Below are 27,246 nucleotides of genomic sequence, written 5' to 3' on the forward strand. Positions count from 1 at the left end.
ACACACAACACAAGTGAGGGGCGGAGCTGTCCATCAAGCAGTGGAGACACACGACACCTGTGACGTGTGGAGCTGTCCATCAAGCAGGGACACTCACAACACCAGTGAGGGGCGGAGGTAACATTCAAGGAGGGACACACCGGACACCAGTGAGGGACGGAGCTGTCAATCAAGAAGGGACACACACGACATCAGTGAGCGTCGGAGTAGATCATCAAGCAGGGGAGACACACGACACAAGTGAGGGGTGGAGCTATCCACTATGTAGAGAGACACGCGACACAAGTGAGGGGCGGAGCTGTCCATCAATCAGGGACACACACGCCATCAGTGAGCGTCGGAGTAGATCATCAAGCAGGGGAGACACACGACCCCAGTGAGGGGCGGAGCTGTCCATCAAGCAGGGACACACATGACACCAGTGAGCGTCGGAGTAGATCATCAAGTAGTAGAAACACACTAGACCTGTGAGGGGGGAGCTGTCCATCAAACAGGGAGACACACGACATCAGTAAGTGGCGGACCTGTCCATCAAAAAGGACAACACACCACCCAAGTGAGGGGAGAAGCTGTCCATCAAGCAGGGAGACACACGACACCAGTGAGGGGTGGAGCTGTCCATCAAGCACGGAGACACACCACACCAGTGAGGGGCGGAGATCTTCATCAAGAAGGAGAGCACACAGCACAAGTGAGGGGCGGAGCTGTCCATCAAGCAGTGGAGACACACGACACCTGTGACGGGTGGAACTGTTCATCAAATAAGTAGACACACGACACAAGTGAGGGGAGGAGCTGTCCATTAAGAAGGAGAACGCACGAAACAAGTGAAGGGCTTAGCTGTTCATCAAACAGAGAGACACATGACACCAGTGAGGGGAGGAGCTGTACATCAAGCAGGGGAGACACACGACACTAGTTAGCTGCGGAGCTTTCCATTAAGCAGGGAGACACATGACACAAGTGAGGGGCGGAGCTGTCCATTAAGCAGGGTGACACATGACACCAGTGAGGGGAGGAGCTGTCCATCAAGCAGGGACACACACGCCACCAGTGAGCGTCGGAGTAGATCATCAAGCAGGGGAGACACACGACAAAAGTGAGGGGCGGAGCTGTCCATCAAAAAGGAGAACACACGACCTAAGTGAGGGGAGAAGCTGTCCATCAAGCAGGGAGACACACGACACCAGTGAGGGGTGGAGCTGTCCATCAAGCACGGAGACACACCACACCAGTGAGGGGCGGAGATCTTCATCAAGAAGGAGAGCACACAGCACCAGTGAGGGGTGGAGCTGTCCATGAAGCAGGGAGACACACGACACCAGTGAGGGGCGGAGATCTCCTTCAAGAAGGAGAACACACAACACAAGTGAGGGGCGGAGCTGTCCATCAAGCAGTGGAGACACACGACACCTGTGACGTGTGGAGCTGTCCATCAAATAGGTAGACACACGACACAAGTGAGGGGAGGAGCTGTCCATCAGAGGGAGAACGCACGAAACAAGTGAAGGGCTTAGCTGTTCATCAAACAGAGAGACACATGACACCAGTAAGGGGAGGAGCTGTACATCAAGCAGGGGAGACACACGACACTAGTGAGCTGCGGAGCTTTCCATTAAGCAGGAAGACACATGACACAGGTGAGGGGCGGACCTGTCCATTAAGCAGGTTGACACATGACCCGAGTGAGGGGAGGAGCTGTCCATGAAGCAGGGAGGCACGCGACACCGTTGAGGGGGGGAGTTGTCCATCAAGCAGGGAGGCACGCGACACCGTTGAGGGGGGAAGCTGTCCATCAAGCTGGGATACAAACGACTCCAGTGAGGGGCGGAGCTGTCCATCAAGCAGTGGAGACACACGACACCTGTGACGTGAGGAGCTGTCCATCAAATAGGTAGACTCACGACACAAGTGAAGGGCTTAGCTGTTCATCAAACAGAGAGACACATGACACCAGTGAGGGGATGAGCTGTCCATCAAGCAGGGCAGCACACGACACCAGTGAGGGATGGAGCTGTCCATCAAGCAGGGACACTCACAACACCAGTGAGGGGCGGAGGTAACATTCAAGGAGGGACACACCGGACACCAGTGAGGGACGGAGCTGTCCATCAAGAAGGAACAAACACGACATCAGTGAGGGGCGGAGTAGATCACCAAGCAGGGGAGACACACGACACAAGTGAGGGGTGGAGCTATCCACTATGTAGAGAGACACGCGGCACAAGTGAGGGGCGGAGCTGTCCATCAATCAGGGACACACACGCCATCAGTGAGCGTCGGAGTAGATCATCAAGCAGGGGAGACACACGACCCCAGTGAGGGGCGGAGCTGTCCATCAAGCAGGGACACACATGACACCAGTGAGCGTCGGAGTAGATCATCAAGTAGTAGAAACACACTAGACCTGTGAGGGGGGAGCTGTCCATCAAACAGGGAGACACACGACATCAGTAAGTGGCGGACCTGTCCATCAAAAAGGACAACACACCACCCAAGTGAGGGGAGAAGCTGTCCATCAAGCAGGGAGACACACGACACCAGTGAGGGGTGGAGCTGTCCATCAAGCACGGAGACACACCACACCAGTGAGGGGTGGAGATCTCCACCAAGAAGGAGAGCACACAGCACAAGTGAGGGGCGGAGCTGTCCACCAAGCAGTGGAGACACATGACACCTGTGACGGGTGGAACTGTTCATCAAATAAGTAGACACACGACACAAGTGAGGGGAGGAGCTGTCCATTAAGAAGGAGAACGCACGAAACAAGTGAAGGGCTTAGCTGTTCATCAAACAGAGAGACACATGACACCAGTGAGGGGAGGAGCTGTACATCAAGCAGGGGAGACACACGACACTAGTGAGCTGCGGAGCTTTTCCATTAAGCAGGGAGACAAATGACACCAGTGAGGGGAGGAGCTGTCCATCAAGCAGGGTGACACACGACACAAGTGAGGGGAGGAGCTGTCCATCAAGCAGGGGAACACACGACACAATTGAGGGGCAGAGCTGTCCATGAAGAAGGAGAACACACGGCAAAAGTGAGGGGCGGAGCTGTCCATCAAGCAGGGAGACACTCTATATCAGTTAAGGCCCGAGCTGTCCATCAAGAACGAGAACACACAAGACACAAGTGAGGGACAGCGCTTTCCATCAAACAGGGAAACAGAAGAAAGGGGCGGAGCTGTCAATCAAGCAGGGTGACACATGACACCAGAGAGGGGCGGAGCATTCCATCGAGCAGGGTGACACATGACACCAGTCAGGGGCGGAGATGTTCATAAAGCAGGGAGACACACGACCCCAGTGAGGGGAAATGTTGTCCATCAAGCTGGGAAACCCACGACACCAGTGAGGAGAGTAACTGTCCATCAAGCAGGGAGACACACGACACCAGTGAGGGGCGGAGCTGTCCATCAAGCAGGGAAACCCACGACACCAGTGAGGGGCGGAGCTGTCCATCAAGCAGGGTGACACACAAGACACCAGTGAGGGAGAGCGCTTTCCATCAAGCAGGGAGACACAAGACAGAAGAAAGGGGCGGAGCTGTCCATCAAGCAGGGAGACACATGACACCAGTGAGGGGCAAAGCTGTCCTTCAAGCAGGGAGACACACGACTCCAGTGAGGGTCGGAGCTGTCCATCCAGGCAGGGAGACACACAACACCAGAGAGGGGCGGAGCTGTCCATCAAGCTGGGATACAAACGACACCAGTGAGGAGACACACTGTCCATCAAGCAGGGAGACACACGACACCAGTGAGGTGTGGAGCTGTCCATAAAGCAAGGAAGAAACACGACCCCAGTGAGGTGAAATGCTGTACATCAAGCAGGGAAACCCACGACACCAGTGAGGGGCGGAACTGTCCATCAAGAAGGAGAACACACGACACAATTGAGAGGCGGTCCTGTCCATCAAGCAGGGAGTCACACGACACAAGTGAGGGTCGGTGCTGTCCATCAAGCAGGGAGACACATGACACCAGTGAGGGGAGGAGCTGTCCATTAAGCAGGGAACACACGACACAAGTGAGGGGCGGAGCTGTCCATCAAGCAGTGAGACACTCTATATCAGTTAAGGCCAGAGCTGTCCATCAAGAACGAGAACACACAAGACACCAGTGAGGGACAGCGCTTTCCATCAAGCAGGGAGACACTCTATATCACTTAAGGTCAGAGCTGTCCATCAAGAACGAGAACACACAAGACACCAGTGAGGGACAGTGCTTTCCATCAAGCAGGGAGACACAAGACAGATTAAAGGGGCGGAGCTGTCCATCAAGCAGGGTGACACATGACATCAGAGAGGGGCGGAGCATTCCATCGAGCAGGGTGACACATGACACCAGTCAGGGGCGGAGATGTCCATAAAGCAGAGAGACACACGACCCCAGTGAGGGGAAATGCTGTCCATCAAGCTGGGAAACCCACGACACCAGTGAGGAGAATTACTGTCCATCAAGCAGGGAGACACACGACACCAGTGAGGGGCGGAGCTGTCCATCAAGCAGGGAAACCCACGACACCAGTGAGGGGAGGAGCTGTCCATCAAGAAGGAGAACACACGACACAAGTGAGGGGTGGAGCTGTCCATCAAGCAGTGAGACACTCTATATCAGTTAAAGCCAGAGCTGTCCATCAAGAACGAGAACACACAAAACACCAGTGAGGGACAGCGCTTTCCATCAAGCAGGGAGACACTCTATATCACTTAAGGTCAGAGCTGTCCATCAAGAACGAGAACACACAAGACACCAGTGAGGGACAGTGCTTTCCATCAAGCAGTGAGACACAAGACAGAAGAAAGGGGCGGAGCTGTCCATCAAGCAGAGTGACACATGACACCAGAGAGGGGAGGAGCATTCCATCAAGCGGGGTGACACGTGACAACAGTGAGGGGACGAGCTGTCCATCAAGCAGGGAGAAACACGACACCAGTGAGGGGCGGAGCTGTCAATTAAGCACTGGAGACACACGTCCCTAGTGAGGTGAAATGCTGTCCATCAAGCAGAGAAACCCACGACACCAGTGAGGGACAACGCTTTCCCTCAAGCAGAGAGACACAAGACAGAAGAGAGGGGCGGAGCTGTCCATCAAGCAGGGAGACACACGACACAGGTGAGGGGCGGTGCTGTCCATTAAGCAGGCGAACACACTACACAAGTGAGGGACAGAGCTGTCCATCAAGAAGTAGAACACACGACACAAGTGAGGGGCGGAGCTGTCCATCAAACAGGGAGTCACTCTACATCAGTGAGGGCCAGAGCTGTCGATCAAGAATGAGAACACACAAGAAACCAGTGAGGGACAGCACTTTCCATCAAACAGGGAGACACAAGACATAAGAGAGGGGCGGAGCTGTTCATCAAGCAGGGTGACACATGACACCAGTAAGTGGCGGAGTTGTCCATCAAAAGGGAGAACACATGACACAAGTGAGGGGTGGAGCTGTCCATCAAGCAGGGACACTCACGGCACCAGTGAGGGGCGGAGCTGATCATCAAGCAGGGGATACACACGACACCAGTGAGGGTCGGAGCTAACCATCAAGCAGGGACACACACAACACCAGTGAGGGGCGGAGTTAACCATCAAGCAGGGACACACACAACATCAGTGAGCGTCGGAGTAGATCATCAAACAGGGGAGACACACAACGCCAGTGAGGGGCGGAGCTATCCATTAAGCAGAGAGACACACGACACCAGTGAGGGGCGGAGCTGTCCATCAAGCAGGGACACACACATCACCAGTGAGGGGCGGAAATGTCCATCAAGAAGGAGAACACACAACACCAGTGAGGCGCGGAGCTGTCCATCAAGCACGGAGACACACGACACAAGTGAGGGGAGGAGCTGTCCATCAAGCAGGGAGACACACGACACCAGTGAGGGCGGAGATGTCCATCAAGAAGGAGAACACACAACACCAGTGAGGGGCGGAGCTGTCCATCAAGCAGGGAGACACACGACACAAGTGAGGGGGAGGAGCTGTCCATCAAGAAGGAGAATGCACGAAACAAGTGAAGGGCTTAGCTGTTCATCAAACAGAGAGACACATGACACCAGTGAGGGGAGGAGCTGTACATCAAGCAGGGGAGACACACGACACTAGTGAGATGCGGAGCTTTCCATTAAGCAGGGAGACACATGACAGAAGTGAGGGGCGGATCTGTCCATTAAGCAGGGTGACACATGACCCGAGTGAGTGGTGGAGCTGTCCATCAAGCAGGGTGACACATGACACCAGTGAGGGGAGGAGCTGCCCATGAAGCAGGGAGTCACACGACTCCAGTGAGGGGTGGGGCTGTCCATCAAGAAGTAGAAACACACTGGAACAGTGAGGGGCGGAGCTGTCCATCAAGCAGGGAGACACACGACACCTGTGAGGAGCGGAGCGGTCCATCAAGCAGGGAGACACGCGACACCGTTGAGGGGTGAAGCTGTCCATCAAGCTGGGATACAAACGACACCTGTGAGGGGACGAGCTGTCCATCAAGCAGGGAGACACACGGCACCAGTGAGGGGAGGAACTGTCCATCAAGCAGGGTGACACATGACACCAGTGAGGGGATGAGCTGTCCATCAAGCAGGGCAACACACGACACCAATAAGAGGCGGAGCTGTCCATCAAAAGGGGAGAACACACGACACAAGTGAGGGATGGAGCTGTCCATCAAGCAGGGACACTCACGACACCAGTGAGGGACGGAGCTGACCATCAAGCAGGGACACACCCGACACCAGTGAGAGGCGGAGCTGTCCATCAAGCAGGGACACACACGACACCAGTGAGGGACGGAGCAACCCATCAAGTAGGGACACACACGACATCAGTGAGCGTCGGAGTAGTTCATCAAGCATTTGAGACACACGACGCCAGTGAGGAGCGGAGCTATCCACTATGCAGAGAGACACACGACCCCAGTGAGGGGCGGAGCTGTCCATCAATCAGGGAAACACACGACACCAGTGAGCGTCGGAGTAGATCATCAAGCTGGGGAGACACACGACGCCAGTGAGGGGTGGAGCTGTCCATCAAGCAGGTACACACACGACACCAGTTAGGGGCGGAGCTGTCCATCAAGTAGGGAGACACATGTCACCACTGAGGGGCGGAGCTGTCCATCTAGCAGGAGAACACTCGACAAAAGTGAGGGTGGAGCTTTTCATCAAGCAAGGGAGACACACAACACTAGTGAGGGGCGGAGCTGTCCATCAAGCAGGGTGACACATGATCCGAGTGAGGGGAGGAGCTGTCCATCAGGCAAGGTGACAGACGACACCAGCCAGCAGAGGAGCTGTACATTAAGCAGGGAGACACACGACACCAATGAGGGGCGGAGCTGTCCATTAAGGAGGGAGACACACGACCCCAATGAGGGGTGGAGCTGCCCATCAGGCATCAGAACACACCACACAAGTGAGGGGCGGATCTGTCCATCAAGCAGGGAGACACACGACACCAGTGAGGGGCGGACCTGTCCATCAAACAGGGGAACACACGTCACCATTGTGGGGCGGGGATGTCCATCAAGCAGGAGAACACACGACACAAGTAAGGGGCTGCGCTGTTCATCAAGCAGGGACACACATGACACAAGTGCGGGGCAGAGCTTTCCATCAACCATCGGAACACACGACACCAGTGAGGGGCGGAGCTGTCCATCAAGTAGGGAGAAACATGTCACCACTGAGGGGCGGAGCTGTCCATCAAGCAGGAGAACACACGACAAAAGTGAGGGGTGGGGCTGTCCATCAAGCAAGGGAGACACACGACCCCAGTGAGGGGTGGAGCTGTCCATCAGGCATCAGAACACACGACAAAAGTGAGGGGTGGACCTGTCCATCAAGCAGGGGAACACACGTCACCATTGAGGGGCGGAGCTGTCCATCAAGCAGGGAGACACACGGCACCAGTGAGCGTCAGAGTAGATCATCAAGCAGGGAAAACACGACGCCAGTGAGAGGCGAAGCTGTCCATCAAGCAGGGACACTCACGACACCAGTGAGCGTCTGAGTAGATCATCAAGCAGGGGTGACACACGACGCCAGCGAGGGGCGGAGCTGTCCATCAAGCAGGGAGACACACAACACCAGTGAGAAACGGAGCTGTCCATCAAGCAGGGTGACAGATGACACCAGTGAGGGGATGAGCTGTCGTTCAAGCAGGGTGACACTTGACAGCTGTGAGGGGATGAGCTGTCCATCAAGCAGGACAACACACGACACCAGTAAGTGGCGGAGCTGTCCATCAAGCAGGGGAACACACGACACAAGTGAGGGGTGGAACTGTCCATCAAACAGAGGAGACACACAACAAACGTAAGGGGCGGAGCTGTGCTTGAAACAGGGAGACACACGACACACGTGAGAGTCGGAGTAGATCATCAAGCAGGGAAGACACACGACGCCAGTGAGAGGCGAAGCTGTCCATCAAGCAGGGACACTCACGACACCAGTGAGCGTCTGAGTAGATCATCAAGCAGGGGTGACACACGACGCCAGCGAGGGGCGGAGCTGTCCATCAAGCAGGGAGACACACAACACCAGTGAGAAACGGAGCTGTCCATCAAGCAGGGTGACAGATGACACCAGTGAGGGGATGAGCTGTCGTTCAAGCAGGGTGACACTTGACAGCTGTGAGGGGATGAGCTGTCCATCAAGCAGGACAACACACGACACCAGTAAGTGGCGGAGCTGTCCATCAAGCAGGGGAACACACGACACAAGTGAGGGGTGGAACTGTCCATCAAACAGAGGAGACACACAACAAACGTAAGGGGCGGAGCTGTGCTTGAAACAGGGAGACACACGACACACGTGAGAGTCGGAGTAGATCATCAAGCAGGGGAGACACACGACGTCAGTGATGAGCGGAGCTGTCCATCAAGCAGGGTGACACATGACACCAGTGAGGGGATGAGCTGTCCATCAAGCAGGACAACACACGACACCAGTAAGTGGCGGAGCAGGCCATCAAAAAGGAGATCACACGACAGAAGTGAGGTGTGGAGCTGTCCATCAGGCAGGGGAACACAAGACACCAGTGAGGGGCGGAGTTGTCCATCAAGCAGGACACAAGTGAGGAGCGGCGCTGTTCATCAAGCAGGGAGACACATGACACAAGTGAGGGGCGGAGCTTTCCATCAAGCATCGGAACACACGACACCAGTTAGGGGCGGAGCTGTCCATCAAGTAGGGAGACACATGTCACCACTGAGGGGCGGAGCTGTCCATCTAGCAGGAGAACACTCGACAAAAGTGAGGGGTGGAGCTTTCCATCAAGCAAGGGAGACACACGACACTAGTGAGGGGCGGAGCTGTCCATCAAGCAGGATGACACATGATCCGAGTGAGGGGAGGAGCTGTCCATCAGGCAGGGTGACACACGACACCAGCCAGGGGAGGAGCTGTCCATTCAGCAGGGAGACACACGACCCCAATGAGGGGTGGAGCTGCCCATCAGGCATCAGAACACACGACACAAGTGAGGAGCGGATCTGTCCATCAAGCAGGGAGACACACGACACCAGTGAGGGGCGGAGCTTTCCATCAAGCATCGGAACACACGACACCAGTTAGGGGCGGAGCTGTCCATCAAGTAAGGAGACACATGTCACCACTGAGGGGCGGAGCTGTCCATCTAGCAGGAGAACACTCGACAAAAGTGAGGGGTGGAGCTTTCCATCAAGCAAGGGAGACACACGACACTAGTGAGGGGCGGAGCTGTCCATCAAGCAGGGTGACACATGATCCGAGAGAGGGGAGGAGCTGTCCATCAGGCAGGGTGACACACGACACCAGCCAGGGGAGGAGCTGTCCATTAAGCAGGGAGACACACGACCCCAATGAGGGGTGGAGCTGCCCATCAGGCATCAGAACACACGACACAAGTGAGGGGCGGATCTGTCCATCAAGCAGGGAGACACACGACACCAGTGAGGGGCGGACCTGTCCATCAAACAGGGGAACACATAACGCCAGTGAGGGGATGAGCTGTCCATCAAGCAGGGACACACACGACACCAGTGAGCGTCTGAGTAGATCATCAAGCAGGGGTGACATACGACGCCAGTGAGGGGCGGAGCTGTCCATCAAGCAAGGGAGACACACAACACCAGTGAGAAGCGGAGCTGTCCATCAAGCAGGGTGACACATGACACCAGTGAGGGGATGAGCTGTGCATGAAGCAGGGAGACACACGACACCAGTGAGGGGCGGACCTGTCCATCAAACAGGGGAACACATAACGCCAGTGAGGGGATGAGCTGTCCATCAAGCAGGGACACACACGACACCAGTGAGCGTCTGAGTAGATCATCAAGCAGGGGTGACATACGACGCCAGTGAGGGGCGGAGCTGTCCATCAAGCAAGGGAGACACACAACACCAGTGAGAAGCGGAGCTGTCCATCAAGCAGGGGTGACAAATGACACCAGTGAGGAGCGGAGCTGTCCATCAATTAGATAGACACACGACACCAGTGAGGGGAGGAGCTGTCCATCAAGCAGGAGAACACACGACAAAAGTGAGGGGCGGCGCTGTCCATCAAGCAGGGTGACACATGACCCGAGTGAGGTGAGGAGCTGTCCATTAAGCAGGGGAACACACTACCCAAGTGAGGGGCAGAGCTGTCCGTCAATAAGGAGAACACACAGCACCAGTGAAGGGCGGAGCTGTCCATCAAGCAGGGAGACACACTACATCAGTGAGGGGCGGAACTGTCCATCAAGAAGGACAAAACACGACATCATTGAGGGACGGCGCTGTCCATCAAGCAGGGAGACACACTACGCCAGTGATGGGCGGAGCTGTCCATCAAGCAAGGGAACACACGTCACCATTGAGGGCGGAGCTGTCCATCAAGCTGGAGAACACACGACACAATTGAGGCGCGGAGATGTCCATCAAGCAGGGACATACTCGACACAAGTGAGGGGCGGAGCTGTCCATCAAGGTGGGAGACACACGACACCAGTGAGGGGCGGAGATGTCCATAAAGCAGGGAGACACTCGACACCAGTGAGGGGCGGATCTGTCCATCATGCAGGGAGACACACGACACCAGTGAGGGGCGGAGCTGTCCATCAAGCAGGGAGACACATGACACCAGTGAGTGGTGCACCTGTCCATCAAGCAGGGGAACACTCGTCACCATTGAGGGGCGGTGCTGTCCATCAAGCAGGAGAACACACGATAAAAGTGAGGGTCGGAGCTGTCCATCAAGCAGGGTGACACATGACCCGAGTGAGGGTCGGCGCTGTCCATCAAGCAGGGAGAGACAATGTACAAGTGAGGGGCGGAGCTGTCCATCAAGAAGGATCACATATGACACCAGTGAGGGGCGGCGCTGTTCATCAAGCAGGGAGACACATGACACCAGTGAGGGGCGGAGCTGTCCATGAAGCATCGGAACACACGACACAAGTGAGGGGAGTAGCTGTCCATCAGTCATCGGAACACACGACTCAAGTGAGGGTCAGAGCTGTCCATCAAGCAGGAGAACACATGACCCGAGTGAGGGGAGGAGCTGTCCATCAGGCAGGGTGAGGCATGACGCCAGTGAGGGGAGGAGCTGTCCATCAAGCAGGGAGACACACGACACCAGTGAGGGGCGGAGCTTTCCATCAAGCAGGAAGACACACGACACCAGTGAGGGGCGGAGCTGTCCATCAAGGAGGGAGACACACGACACAAGTGAGGGGCGGAGCTGTCTTTCAGGCATCGGAACACATGACCCCAGTGAGGGGCGGTGCTGTCCATCAAGCAGGGAGACACACGACGCCAGTGAGGGGTGGAGCTGTCTATCAGGCATCTGAACACACGACCCCAGTGAGGGGCGGTGCTGTCCATCAAGCAGGGAGACACACGACGCCAGTTAGGGGCGGAGCTGTCCATCAAGCAGGGAGACACACTACGCCAGTGATGGGCGGAGCTGTCCATCAAGCAAGGGAACACACATCACCATTGAGGGCGGAGCTGTCCATCAAGCTGGAGAACACACGACACAATTGAGGGGCGGAGCTGTCCATCAAGCAGGGTGAGACATGACGTCAGTGAGGGGAGGAGCTGTCCATCAAGCAGGGAGACACACGACACCAGTGAGGGGCGGAGCTTTCCATCAAGCAGGAAGACACACGACACCAGTGAGGGTCGGATCTGTCCATCAATAAGGGAGACACATGACACCAGTGAGGGTCGGATCTGTCCATCAAGCAGGGAGACACACGACGCCAGTGAGGGGCGGAGCTGTCCATCAAGCTATCAACAGTCATTATTCCAGGTACACATTGGTACACTCTGGCCATTAAACTACCATAAAACACAGCCTATCAACAGCCATTCCATGTACACATGGGTACACTCTGGCCTTTAAACTACCATAAAACACAGACTATCAACAGCCATTCCATGTACACATGGGTACACTCTGGCCTTTAAACTACCATAAAACACAGGCTATCTTCAGCCATTCCATGTACACATGTGTGCACACTGGCCTTTAAACTATCATAAAACACAGGCTATCAACAGCCATTCCAGGTACACATGGGTACACTCTGGCAACCACTACCTGAGGGACATCGCCACCGAGGACGTCTGGGGCATTCACCATTTCGGCCCATTTGTTGTAGCACAACAATTGAGAGTCCCACAAAGGCGCTGAGACGGAGTCTCGGCCTTTTATCACATGACTTTCAAAAGCCTACACTCAGGAGAGTTCAGTTTTAGAGTCGATATGCAAGTGTAGGACAGACTAGCAGAAGTGATAGGACCCAGTACTTGTAAGGACATACTCGTACAGGAAGGGTCGCTTCTCAACTTGATGTTCGCTTCAAGAGATGGAGTTGCAAATCCACATAAAATGTTAACAGAAGCAAGGACCAAAAGTTAACAATTGTGGTCCCCCCCATCAGAGAAAGCTGGAAGTGAAAGGTTACAGCAGCAGCAGCGCCTAGCAGTAAAAGAAGTGCTACCAGGGGGTATGTAAGATGTAAATCACTACATGCAATCCAAAAGTGGCTTGACCCACCACCAAATCCGTCGGATTCTAGAAGTAAATAAGCATGAGTCAGGATAAGGAAAAATATGTAATTGACTGAATAAAATTGATATTTTATACTTATCTTGACTCATGAGGTAAGCCCTCCCAACCTCCCCGCTAGACACTTTGGATTTCCCTGTAAATTAATGTGTCAGGCTCATAATTCGGAGGGAGTGAAGCATGGGAGTACGGTGGCGCCGCTTTCCCGCCAAAACGGCCAGACAGACTCTTGGTGAGCGGTGATTTTGCGTCTGTTTTTTATTGAAGGGAGCTTCAATAGGAGATACAAGTGTTCCACTAACGTTCGCAAGAGGAAGGAGACAAGCAAATACGCATGAGTCAGGATAAGGAAAAATTATTGGTTACCCTGCCCTAAACTGAATATTTTTAATTACAATTAACAGTGTTTGGCAATATCAGCTAAAAACAGAGCTTCTCTACAGTAATTTATGGGTTACTGGGTTATAGAAAGACACAACGTATTTGGGTAAACAGGGGAGATAATTTTAAGATATCGAACACTCTCATGTCAATAACATGTGAATTCAGACCCATAATATTACATTCCAGAAGGGTCAGTTGTTATTATTTACATCTAAGCAGCTTCTGGGATTGATGTAAAGCCCTTATTTCATGTCTGGGAAACTGAAATACTACACACTGAGGCATTAAGGGGACACTGTCAGAAATTTCCTATGGATGAGGATGACCAACTGATGGAATTTGGTAGTGAGACAATTGTGGTGCCTTAACTGGACTGGGGGTACTTAAATGTACTATATGTACCTACAAAGGGAGTATGCTTGATTAGACACTGCCAACAACAGACTTCGGACCGGCTTGTCAAAATACCACATTGGATGTGAAGGCTTCTTTTTCTGCTGTATTTGTGAAGATACACCTCCCCATTCACCAACAGGCATTCTACAAGCTGAAAATAGTGTTGAGATTACATTAAATGTCAAGTCATAAAATCCATAACAGCAATGAGACAGTTGTTAATAAAACAGAAATTCATTTTGAAAGTCCTATGGGTGAAAAGAGGGGTATATTTTTAAAAAAAGGAAAAGAAAATTAGGTCGTTGCATATGCAAAAGGGGACAGACAGAAAGAATTGATTATATGCTACACTGTTTGCATTTAAAACAAGGGTTTGTGACATGTTCTGCTGTCAGCAGTGAACATATTTCATGGTATTCTTATCATTTGACTTCAAACTGACCCTCATGAGATTAACTTAGACACTCACAATGTTGTGGCAGTGGTGATTTTAACCTAATTTGTTGTCACATTTATCAGTTCCAGCAAATTTAGAAGCCAGGGAACAACTACTTGATAGTAAGACTCACCTTGAGGGTCTTTTACCACTGTTCGACCACAAAATGAAGCAACGTTCATATTCTGGTCACTAAAGCAATCTATTCCACTCAAAAAAGCCCTATCTTTACTCCTAGTACCTTTAAACTTGCCTCTACATTAATGCTAACATGTTTCCATGGTGAAACACAGGAAATCATGTAAAGTAGGAATTACTGAAAAGTACTCGAACCCTGTAGAAAAAAATGGTCTGCATCTGCACTAATCAAATCTGTGATGTATTTATTGTAAATATATGTAGCTCCTTAGAAACAAATGGAAACGGGTGCAAGCGCTATACTTTGTGCTCACTGCCATGTCTGTATGACACCTATATGCAGAGATCTGATGCATCATAAAAGCTGTTAAGAGTTAAATTACTATGGTTTTGGCAGCTTATTGCAATATGTACTTCTGTATTAATAAAGAACTTTCTATGACCATACACAGGCCCCTAGTGTTTATTCTTGTTTCCCCAAAGGAGGGGTTCACAGGTCAATTCCATGGTTCACAGATGATGCTTCAAACATGTCACCCCTAAAATATCTGGAGACTGGAACTGCTACCCCTGCACTGTTTACATCTAACTGACAGGTCCATATTTGGTATTTTAACTATGGGAGGGCCAGATCCAATGTTAATGCCTTCATTCTAATGAACAATTCATAGAGATAGCATCTTGGACATACTCTGGAAACGTGGCACCACACCGAAAGTGTTCGAAAAGTTGTTTCAGAAAGGGGGAATTAGCCTTGGAAATTTGGTGAAAAACAACCCTGGGAAAAGCAAAGTAGCTTTAAAGTCGGTCACCCATTTTCCTTTCAAAATTCCCTCTACATTTGTCCCAAAACGTTTCCATGGCAGTAGATCAACATGGAAAACCATAAATTATGAATTGCTGAAATATGCACTTACGGTCCGGCTCAGCGAGCAAGCGATTCTCATTCAGTGTAGTGGAACATATAGTATTGATACTAGTTCATGTGAATAAACTCGTATGCCAGCCAAGGCCTACACCTTGGTATAGTGCAAAGTCGTCTAGTTACATGCTGGATTATATTGATACGAAATCTCACAATCGCGATAAGTTAAACTAGTGTAATAGGTACCTCCGCTGAGCGAGGTCACCCAGTGACAGTAAGGTTTCATATATCAAGGTTTGATGTTGTTATTTAACGCTCTCCGTTGTGGACTTTGCGTTGTGTATTTTAATTAGATGTTAATCTTGTACCTGGAGAACGGAACCTTTCATGGACCTTATTTCAGGTTCTATGGTAGTTCAAGTCATTGTTAAAGATTCTTCAAAAAATAGGAACAAAGTTCAGATTTCACCAAATAAATACAGTTTATTAATTAATAAAAACAAACTAAGCCAAACTCAACAAAAATAAACAGAAGCCAGCATCACATATACTCACAACCATCAGTCTATGAAACCCAAAGAAAAAGAAAGTCCTAACTAATTAATTCCTACATACAAAGCCTACTTAATCCTATCGTTTCCCCCAACCCACTAAATATTCTCCTACTCTACATGCAAAATAATCTTACACAAAACCTAAGGAAAGGAGGAAGACCTCCCGACTTACTGTTCGGTCAGGATGTCCTGAAGCAAGTGACTTCTCTGAGCGTTACATGCCCTTAAACATGCCGTGCGCTAACCTTTGACTCGGAAGAAGTAGCCGAACTCCCATTGGCCCGCAATGGAGTCAGCCAACCAATCATGACAGCTCTACCATACCGCACTCGGAATGCAAACAGAAAACACAACGGGCCACGGCAATCCGAGCACGGCATGGCATCGCATGCCCTGACTGTAAACTGTCCAGGAAAGGAATAATTCCAACGGAATTTTACAGCCAAACGATGGTAAAAAGCGGAATTTTATACACTACAAGCAGCCTCTGAAGAAATCACTTACTCCCGGAAACTGCTACGTAACACTTCCCACTAAATACATATATTACAACCCCAATAATGTGAAAAGAAAATAACTTTTATTCCCAACAAAAAAAACATTTTCCTACATTCCTCCCCCCTTAAGAGTAAAATTCTCAATTTTATTCCCAGATTTCTTTTCACACACGCATTCACACTTACAATAAGTTACAACAAAAATGCGACAAATACAATAGAAATAATGCGACGTTTACAATATAAATTAAATCACTGTTCAGTGCTGACATGGCCTCCAGCTCTTCTTCCTCTCTTTCTTCCCTGGACCTTCTTCGGGAAGGGAGGCGATGACGCCTCGAGGCTTCCTCCTGCCGAAGTCGTATCCTTCGTGGGAAAAGTGTCTTTTCTTCTGGCTTTGCCAACCTTGGGAGTAACGTTGCTCCAGGATCCATGAATTGCCGATTGGGAGCTTGAACTCTTGAAACAGTTACGTCTCCATCATGTGACCTTGTATGCCACCTCCCAGATGATAACTTGGCGAAATCCTTCTCGCATAGGGAGCAACAAAAACGTGTGACATGAGGCTTGTGTTTGCTCAGCCAATGATCCAGGAGTTTTCCATATTTATGGAAAACATGTTCTCCACAGCCGGAGACCGGGCATGACATCCCTGCATCCGTCCAAAGGGGTCTTACTCCATCACAGAATGCCTTCAATTCTTCCTCTGAAACCATAATCTCGAGCGTTTCCATCGCTGAAAGCGAGAAAAGGAAGGAAACTTCCCAATAAGCAGATTAACAACAAGCAAAATCGAAGCAAAGCAAAGAAAACAAGCATCAACAACTAAAACAACTCAAACACGTTTAAGAATTTATTTGGCAAAAAAAAAACATACTGTAGCCGCCCTATATATAAATGTCTTGCATATACATATGCATACCCCGAGGTTCGCCTCCTTTCCCATACCTAACTGGACACTGCAATCCTTCCGTCATCAGTTTCAAGACAGGGGCAATACCTTGATTGGTATGAATCTGTTCTGGACAACCAAATCTACACAATACCTCGGTGACTAGCTTATCAGCAACAGTAAGGGCTGTATGATCTCTAATAGCAAATGCCTCGTTCCATTTAGTGAAATAGTCACCGAAAACCATGATGTATGCATTACCATTCCGGGTAACTGGTAAAGGACCCACAATATCAATGGCCAAACATTGCCATGGATGCCGGACCTGTGACTGCCTCAACTTGGACTTGCCTTTACCTGGGCCAGGTTTGCAGTTAGCACAGAACAAACATGACTTACACCACAACACAATGTCTTTTGACATATTTGGCCAATAAAATCTTGACTTGATAGCAGATAATGTTTTGTCTCGACCAAAATGACCAGCACAACGTTTCACGTGTAACTGTTCAAAAATGCTATTTCGAACAAGTGATGGAGCAATCAGTGTCAACTGTTTATAAAAAATATCAGACTCTGATATTCGATATAACAGTCCATTCTCCACAACCAAACTATCCCACTGACCCCACAGAGTCTTTGCCTCTGTTGACCACTCAGTAATATCCTCCCTAACTGGACACTGCAATCCTTCCGTCATCAGTTTCAAGACAGGGGCAATACCTGGATCTGCTAATTAACCTTTTAACAGCTCATCCCTAGTCCAAACCGGTATCCAGTTAGGCGTAATAGCAGAATCAACTCCAGAATCAGACAGGATATTCCCATCAGTTGACACATCTAAACCCGCTGTGATACTCTAACTAATTCTGTGTTCATGGCCAAACATCCTGAACAAACTTGCTTGACACTATCTCTCCTGTCACTATTGCAGTCTGGACACTTCAAAACTACACTTCCGTAACGGCTTCCTAGATAAACCATCAGCATTAAGATGTTTTGTGCCAGGACGATACTGAATCTGGAAGTTATAAGTCTCAATGATGCTTAACCATCGAGCTCGAATTCCTTCTGGATCTTTGAAATTTTTCAACCAGAACAACGGAGCATGATCAGACCTTAGCCAAAACATTCTACCAAACAAGTAGTGTCGAAAAGATTTTAAAAATGTGACAACTGCCAACAACTCCCTTTTTGTGCTACAATAATTTCTCTGTGCTGGACCTAGAGTTTTACTGGCATTAGCAAGTACTTTTTCTTCACCATCCTGAATCTGTGAAAGAACAGCTCCCATACCAAAAGCACTAGCATCAGTATCCAAAATAAACATATCCTCATCTTTTGGAAATGCTAATACTGGAGAATTCACAAGACACTTTTTCAACTGGTTGAATGCTTCATCGCATTGCTCTGTCCATACAAAAGGAACACCTTTTCATGTTAGTCTAACCAAAGGAAATGCAATGTGAGAGAACTCTGACACAAAATGCCTGTAATATCCCACCAGACCTAAAAAACTTCGAAATTCAGTACGACTTCCGGGAATTGGCCAGGTTTCGATAGAACTGATCTTATCAGGATTACATCTGATCCCTTCTTCTGACACAATATGACCTGGAAAAGCAACTTCTGTTTGAAAGAGTGTACATTTCTTAGGCTTCAACTTCAGGTTTACATGACGTAACTGTGTGTAAACCAACCTCAGATTTAGTAAAGTATCACTGAAATCTGACCCAAAAACAATAATGTCATCAAGGTAACACAGGCATTTCTTCCACGTAAGTTTTCCAAGAACTTTGTCCATCAACCTCTCAAATGTAGCTGGTGCATTAGTTAAACCAAACGGCATGACATTGAAATGGTGCAACCCCATATGCGTGGCAAACGCAGTTTTGTGCTTATCCCTTGGATCCATCTTTACTTGCCAGTATCCACTAGCCAAGTCCAGCGTGCTGAACCACTTGGAACCTCCCAGAGTCTCGAGAGTCTCTTCAATACGAGGTAAAGGATATGCGTCTTTTGTACTGACGGAGTTCATCTTTCTAAAGTCCACACAAAACCTACAACTGCCATCCTTCTTAGTCACTAAGCAAACTGGAGCTGACCACGGACTATCACTAGGCTCTATGACACCATGTTCCAACATTTTGTCTACTTCATCCTCAATCACCTGTTTCCTACTTAAAGGCACTCTTCTAGCAGGAAGCTTAATGGGAACCGCTCCAGGAGTGTCTATCCTATGAGTTTCCACACTGGTTTGTCCTAATCTCCGTCCTCACCAACAAAAATATCCTCAAACTCAGAAACTAAGTGAGTCAAAGCCTGTCTCTGTTCAACCGAAAGGGCTTCTGAACTTTTATCAATCAAAGGCTGCAAGTGAGAAGAAAGGTCATATTTGACTGTTTCAACTTCTTGATGTTGACACTCAACCACCTGTCTAATAGCACTGATGTTACCAACTAATAATGAGCTGTTCAATGATACTCCCTTGTTACTGAGGTTTCAAACTGAAACCACAACCTTATCATCCTTAGGTCTAACTAAACTCCTAGCAACAAAAAGACCTCTACTATGCAACTGGTTATTTGGTTCAATCAAACCATGTTCATATGAAAAGGGACCTACCATCTTACATTCAATACATCTTTCTGGACCTTCAGGAACAACAAGTTTGTCCTGAACAAGAATACGAGAACAGCTGTATGTTTTCTGACTAAAGCTTGAGCTTACCCTGTGAAGTACTAAGCACCTTCTTTCTGATCTTGATTTCACAATCATACATCTCAAAGAAATCCATACCAATGATACTACTCAAATGTCCTAGGTCTGCTGCCATAGACTCTTGCACAAACTGTGCTCTACCAACAGTAAACTCAAATGTTGCACAACCATACACATGAACCAGAGTACCATTTGCTGTGAAAATGTCCCTACCAACGACACTCGAAGTGGAATCACTGAAACCCAACTTCTGGAAATCCTGATATTACAGTATTGAAACAGGAGAACCTGTATCCACAAGTACTGTACATATGTCTGACCCAAGCTCAATATCCAGAAAAAGACATGATTAACCACTAGTACTAGCATGCAATACTACGGGCTCTCGCATATTTGGACCCATTTCTCCAACATGTGATGACATCTTCCCTGCAGTGCAACTTTCAGTCGGCCTAACATTCTGCTTGACATTAGCTGGAATCTTGGCCTCAAACCCAGCCTGACTTAGTTTCCCCCATTTGGTTTTGCTGCAGCAGGTCCAGGTAAGTCTAACTTAGCTAGATGTGGACATTTATCTCTCATATGTCCAGGGTCCCGACAAACATAACATGCAAATTTCCTTGGCCTCTGGAATGATTTCGCAAATATTTCTACACGCTGATCTATCAACTTGACAACAGCATCCACTGTCAAACCTTCATTTGACACTGGTTCGGAAACCCTGGCAATCAGCTCACACGTTTCAGGTTTCCTGCTTTTTTGTCCCTCAACTGCCTCAAACTCTACACAATGAATAATTGCATCCTCTAATGTTTGGGGATGCGCAAACGCAATGTGTTTCTTCACATTGAAACTCAACAACACTGTCAAAAACTGGTCTATGACATGTGGCTCAAGCGAAACAAAGGCGGCATCTGGATACGCCAAAAGTGCCAATCTCCGCAGCTGGTAACCATAGTCAGCCACCGACTCATCCTTGCCCTGTCTACGGTTCCTAAACTCCGTCCGAAAAGCTACACTTCTTTCTCTAGGATTGAACCTCTGAGTTATTACACCTTTAATTGCACTGTAATCACTCAACTGTAATAGCGTAAGGCTACTGAGAAGTTTTTAAGCTGTACCTCGTAAACACATAGTTAACTGTTGTGCTTTTTCTCCACTAGACCACCCATTCTATGCAGCAACTTGTTCAAAATGAACAAGAAAATCCGGCCATTCACAACTTTTACCATCAAAACTATCTGGTCTAACTTCTTCCTGTCTCCTCCAAGACAGGTGCAGTGAAGGATGTTGTTACAAATGAGCTATCACAATCACTATGATAAACCCTATCACCTGTCCAGTTAGTGTCCATCAAAGAAGTATTCGACATGGGACCAGGAACCAACCCTGCTGCTGAAGGTGCCCTCTGATTGTATCTACAGAATTCATTCTGCAAGTCAAAGTGTCTATCTACAAATGGAACACCAAAATGTACAGAACGTCTATCCTGTCTATCACTCCTACCATAAGCTGACCCTTGCTGAAAATTCAGCATTGCTTCATTCACAGATGATGAAATACCCATTATCTCACTATTAGCGGCTTGTGTACTAACACTTGGGAGTGGATGAGATAAACCAATGTTTTCAACTGAACGACAACATTAGGTGTAGAGGTTGCAAATCCCACTTGACCTAAATCTGACAAGTCAATAAGAGCATGGTCCAGATTATCTGGAGGGGACTCAACCCGAGATCATGCGCCATGGAATATAAATCACTTGTCTCCCCTGAAGCCATTTTGTTTGATTATAGATGCTGCAAAAACTTTACAATTCTGCTTCTAAACGCACTCTATAAATGTACTTTACGACCTCTAATCTGTTTCAACAGGCTATGCAGGATCTGTATGATGAAACAGACCTTGATTCACATAATAAAACTACAAAATGTAATACTTTACTTGTTTCTTACACGGAAACAATGTTACTTATTCTGACAAGAATCAACCAGTTTTCACTAAGAAAATGACAAACAATCCTGGTCATGGCACCAAATCTGTAATAGGCGCCTCCGCTGAGGGAGGTCACCCAGTGACAGAAAGGTTTCATATATCAAGGTTCGATGTTGTTATTTAACGCTCTCCATTGTGGACCTTGTGTTGTGTATTTTAATTAGATGTTTATCTTGTACCTGGAGAACGGAACCTTTCATGGACCTTATTTCAGGTTCTATGGTAGTTCAAGTCATTGTTAAAGATTCTTCACAAAATAAGAACAAAGTTCAGATTTCACCAAATAAATACAGTTTATTAATTAATAAAAACAAACTAAGCCAAACTCAACAAAATAAACAGAAGCCAGCATCACATATACTCACAACCATCAGTCTGTGAAACCCAAAGAAAAAGAAAGTCCTAACTAATTAATTCCTACATACAAAGCCTACTCTAATCCTATCGTTTTCCCCAACCCGCTAAATATTCTCCTACTCTACATGCAAAATAATCTTACACAAAACCTAAGGAAAGGAGGAAGACCTCCCGACTTACTGTTCGGTCAGGATGTCCTGAAGCAAGTGACTTCTCTGAGTGCTACAGGCCCTTAAACACCCCGTGCACTAACCTTTGACCCAGAAGAAGTAGCCGAACTCCCATTGGCCCGCAATGGAGTCAGCCAACCAATCATGACAGCTCTACCATACCGCACTCGGAATGCAAACAGAAAACACAACGGGCCATGGCAATCTGAGCACGGCATGGCATCGCATGCCCTGACTGTAAACTGTCCGGGAAAGGAATAATTCCAACGGAATTTTACAGCCAAACGAAGGTAAAAAGCGGAATTTTATACACTACAAGCAACCTCTGAAGAAATCACTTACTCCCGGAAACTGCTACGTAAAACTTCCCACTAAAAATATATATTACAACCCCAATAATGTGAAAAGAAAATAACTTTCATTCCCATCCCAAAAAACATTTTCCTACACTAGCAAGCAATTTCTTCCACTTGCGAAAGCTTGAAATAAATTCTGTTATCTGACAAGCATCGCCTTTGATATAATTGTAGATGCAGCTGTTTTCAACAAAATACTCCGATTACGATACAAACCATGCATTTCCCATAGCTTTGCTTCCAAATCACCTCGTGTAGTGCGCGAAAACAGTAGCAAACGAGATCCGAATTGACACAAAACTTGAACGGGCCTTCAAGTGAAACATGAATCCAATTGATTTATAGATTATTAGAGTGTTATTTTGATTCAAGTATCAAATGTTTTAGGTCTGCAAACGTGTTCTTGGTGGCATATTAGTATTGTCTGTCAGCTCCAACAATATCTACAGACATTATTGAATTATTAGCTAAGTGCTCACTTCGACGTTACCGCTTTTTAACTTTCAGCTTTTTGACGCACAGAGCGTTCCGGTGTAAGATTGGAAACATACCTGCGTTGAAAAGGCATCCATCGACTCGCTTTCTCTCTCTCTAAAACCTACCATACAAATGGTAAACAAATCATCAAAACTGAACTCATATACAGAACAAAAATCACCAAAATAGGAAAATAAACATCCAAAACTGCAACAATATCATATAAAACCGAAACAATACATCTGTAACGGAAGACTAATTGTTTGAAATAGAAACAAAACTTGCGTATTCAGCTACAAGGGCGCGCAAAAACGGTCGCCGAGCATACAAAATGACATTCATAGCATCTCGAAACGGCATACAAATCTTCAAATATGGCGGCGAGGGGAGACGAATAGGCTTTCGTACATAATGTTTTTTGTATCTATGAGTCTAATCTTGAAAATTTGATATCAGGATGTAACGCACAATGTGGTCCCTCGATCGACCGAATAGGATTTGTTGTCAACATCTCTGATACAATCGGAGGTTTACATATGCATCTTCCATTGTAAACTAGGGAAGAGAAGTAACCACGTACAAACGAACAAGGAAACACCCTTTCCTGAAAAAATATTCGTGTGTTTTGTGTTATTTTTCCCTAACGGTAATTTGATGTCAAACGGATGCTCGTGTTGTCCACATTAAGATACACGGTAAAACTATCTAATTGTTTAATATCTATTCAGGGCATTATTTAAATGGTAAAATCAGTTTATTATCTGTCGAAAGAGTTACAAATTCTGACTGTGTAACCTAGATATTTGTTTGGACAATCACGGAAATATAAAGATATTAGAGAGGTTGAGAAGCGTTACGTGTACATGTACACATAGTGTGATCAGGGGATTCCACTAAATGCTTCTTTATAAAACCCAGCTGAATAGACTGTTGTATTGTTAAGATAGTGTGTTAAAATAACTATCAAGGTATCATCCAGTGATAAATTAGTGACCAGTTTTTGTGAAATATATAACGCAATTTTTGCATCCGTCTAGACCCGAGAGTTAACCTATCGCTAAAGGTAGGTCATCATTAGAATCGTCGATATTAATTATTTATCATGAGAGTTTGTTCCAGACATGTGTCTTTATGAATAATTTCGTATTTCAGTATGGCAAAACGAAAGTCAGGTTTCCTGAAAAAGACTATGTCAAATTGCTGAGGGAAGTGTTGGCTGCCAACCCGTTCAAAGACAAGGGAAAATGGCAAACACCAACAGACAAATTGATAAGTACACCGTCAGACTTCAAAGTCGATGCTAGGCGAGTTAGGGAAAGGACGCACTTGATGTTAGGCCAAATCAAAAAGAAAATTGAGGAAGATTTGAAAAGATTATAAATGATATTTAACATCAGATTCTAATCAGCATATGCATTTAATCTATAACATTTGAATTAAAACGTAGATCAGTTAAAATCCGCCGCTAATATAACAAAAACAGCCCAAATCTATTTCCTTATATTGATAAAAAAAATATAATCTACGTACCGACACAATACATTTTGAATAATGCAAAAAAAGCGATTGTACGAGTAAAAAGAGTACTGCATGTTTTCAACAGGACATTTATTATTAAAACTTTTACAGAAAATTTGAAATTATTTATTAATTCAAGTTAAATTAAATAGGAAATCTTAGAGTAATCCTTTTTCGATATTTAAATTTTAGTAAATCATTACAATATCACAGTATTATGACACCACTGATAATAATTATTGTTTTCCAGCTCTGGCAAAATAGACAAATATGACGAAAAGATTGCTCTATTGGACGAAATAACAGAACTCAAGGAGGCAGAGGATAGGAATCTTGAGGAGGAAATGTCTAAGAAAATTGCGATTGAGAATAAAGGGAAAGAAACCAGAAAGAGGGCTATGGAGGGTATGAGTAAACGTTAGTGATCCTTTCCTGAATATAAAACATAAAATCTGAAACATCTGAATTAAGGTAAACTTATACAAAGTAACAATGGTTTATCGAAGTTTTTGTTGTTTTTGTGACACGTAGGGTCTTAAATATGTATTTGTGTGTCCTCTAAATTCAGATCACTCGGATGAGACAACCCCTACTAAGAGGAGAAGTAGTACCAGCGTACTAGACTACTTGACTAAGTCAGAGCAGGAGGCAGAGCTGAGAAGACAAGCACTGGATATGAGGAAGGAGGAATTGAAACTTGAGAGAAAAGATTTGAGCAGGAGAGAGAAGAGGGGAGACAGAGAATGGAGATGGAGAGCAAAGAAAAGACAGCGTTGTTTGAACTCTTACAAAAATTTAGTAACGAATAATTATTAAGAATGAAATGTACTACACATTCAAGAGAATGAATGTGTAACTTGAACTGTACATGTAACAGATTTGCATTGAATAAATATACTAGACATTGGAATGTACAGTTATCTTTACAATCAATATTTCAGTACCAGGGTCCCGTTCCTCAATTCGACCGTAGCGCTACGACAGTCGTTAGTCTGTGTTAAAGTATGTGAGTTACGATCACCTTAGCGCTACGATCGCTTTCACGAACGGGGCACATGCATAGCTGGCGTATTCGCAAAGGAAATTGCCTACAAATAAGTGTTGTAACATTGAAAGCACTGTGTCTTCATTTCTGGTGTCTCCCACCGTGATGTCTGCCTTTTTGTCATATCAGAATGTAGCAGCTATATATATTAGTTCATTTATTTTTCTACATGACAATAGATGTTTCAATCGGCGCGTTAAGAGAAAGTCATTGAAATAAATGTTTTAAGTAGTCACTTATTCGTAATACTCAACACCGCTCCAACATTTGCTGCACTTTTGTATCGGATGAATGAATCCAAGCGGCTGCATGTGCTATTAATTAGATCTAGAGTGTAACGTCACAACAACCTCGCAGAGGTAATACTATGACGTCATCAGCAGTGTGACGTCACTTTACATTTGGCGCCACGTCAGTTGGCGAACCTCGGATCAGTTCGAGGTCACAGAGTGCAGCGAGATGTAAACAAACAGTTTGTTGTTGACTGTTTCACGATTAATGATAAAATTATGGCACATAATTAAAACAGAACTACATGACGAGATGCAGGGTTCATATACGAACGATATATCATCAATATTTACAGTCAACAATATTCTCACCTGATCATGTAAAGTTCCATAAACAACAAAATGTCTGAAAATGTTCTCAACAAGTTTTATTTCTCCTCAAACACAACAAATATTCTCACCTTCATACTGAATTATACACAACGCAACAAAGTGAACGGCACACACCACGTCAGTGTCAGTAACTATATGTCCTCCATCACTGTCTACATCAACACTACATTCACTTCACTGTGTACCACGTGACACCAGGAGATCCGACAGTTGAAGATGTCCCCCTCCTCCTGCCACATCAGCCGCCGTCTTCCCATAGTTGTTCCTGACATTGATGTCCACCCCGTCCAGAGACAGGACAAACTCCACTGTCTTCCTGTCTCCTCCCATACAGGCGCAGTGAAGGGTGTTGTTACCGTCATCGTCCACCAGTAACACTTCAGCACCTCGACTCACAAGGAACACCACCACACCCATGTGTCCCTCAAGTGCTGGCCACATCACCAGTGTCCTGCTCCTCTCTCCTCTACTGTTGATGTCCACCCCGTCCAGAGACAGGACAAACTTCACTGTCTCCCTGTCTCCTCCCACACAGGCCCAGTGAAGGATGTTGTTACCGTTCAAGTCCACCAGTGACACATCAGCACCTCGATTCACAAGGAGCTCCACCACATCCTTGTGCCGCCTCACTGCTGCCACCATCACCGGTGTCCTGCTCCCCAGTCCTCTACTGTTGATGTCCACCACGCCCAGAGACAGGACAAACTCCACTGTTTTCCTGTCTTCTCCCATACAGGCGTAGTAAAGGGTGTTGTTACCGACATTGTCCACCAGT

General features: G+C 47.4%; 2 protein-coding genes across 5 annotated transcripts in view; both read right to left on the minus strand.

Moving 5' to 3' along the window:
- Positions 1 to 27,246, minus strand: part of LOC124262506 (signal transducer and activator of transcription C-like) — a 135,369-nt gene that overhangs the window by 43,083 nt on the left and 65,040 nt on the right. The window lies entirely within an intron of this gene.
- The window catches only part of LOC124262495 (ankyrin repeat domain-containing protein 50-like), a 61,707-nt gene continuing 60,949 nt past the window's right edge, over positions 26,489 to 27,246 (minus strand). The window contains exon 11 of one of the 4 annotated variants that reach the window (XM_046696999.1): positions 26,489 to 26,648. In XM_046696999.1, the coding sequence (XP_046552955.1) occupies positions 26,624 to 26,648 (25 nt within the window). In that variant the 3' untranslated portion in view covers positions 26,489 to 26,623. Of the gene's footprint in view, positions 27,059 to 27,246 lie in introns of all 4 variants that reach the window. The other 3 variants (XM_046697001.1, XM_046697002.1, XM_046697000.1) reach the window with 3 other exon arrangements.

Source organism: Haliotis rubra, unplaced genomic scaffold (genome assembly GCF_003918875.1).
Source record: "Haliotis rubra isolate DU_JTF1 unplaced genomic scaffold, ASM391887v1 Scf840, whole genome shotgun sequence".
In the NCBI taxonomy this organism is placed as follows: domain Eukaryota; kingdom Metazoa; phylum Mollusca; class Gastropoda; order Lepetellida; family Haliotidae; genus Haliotis; species Haliotis rubra.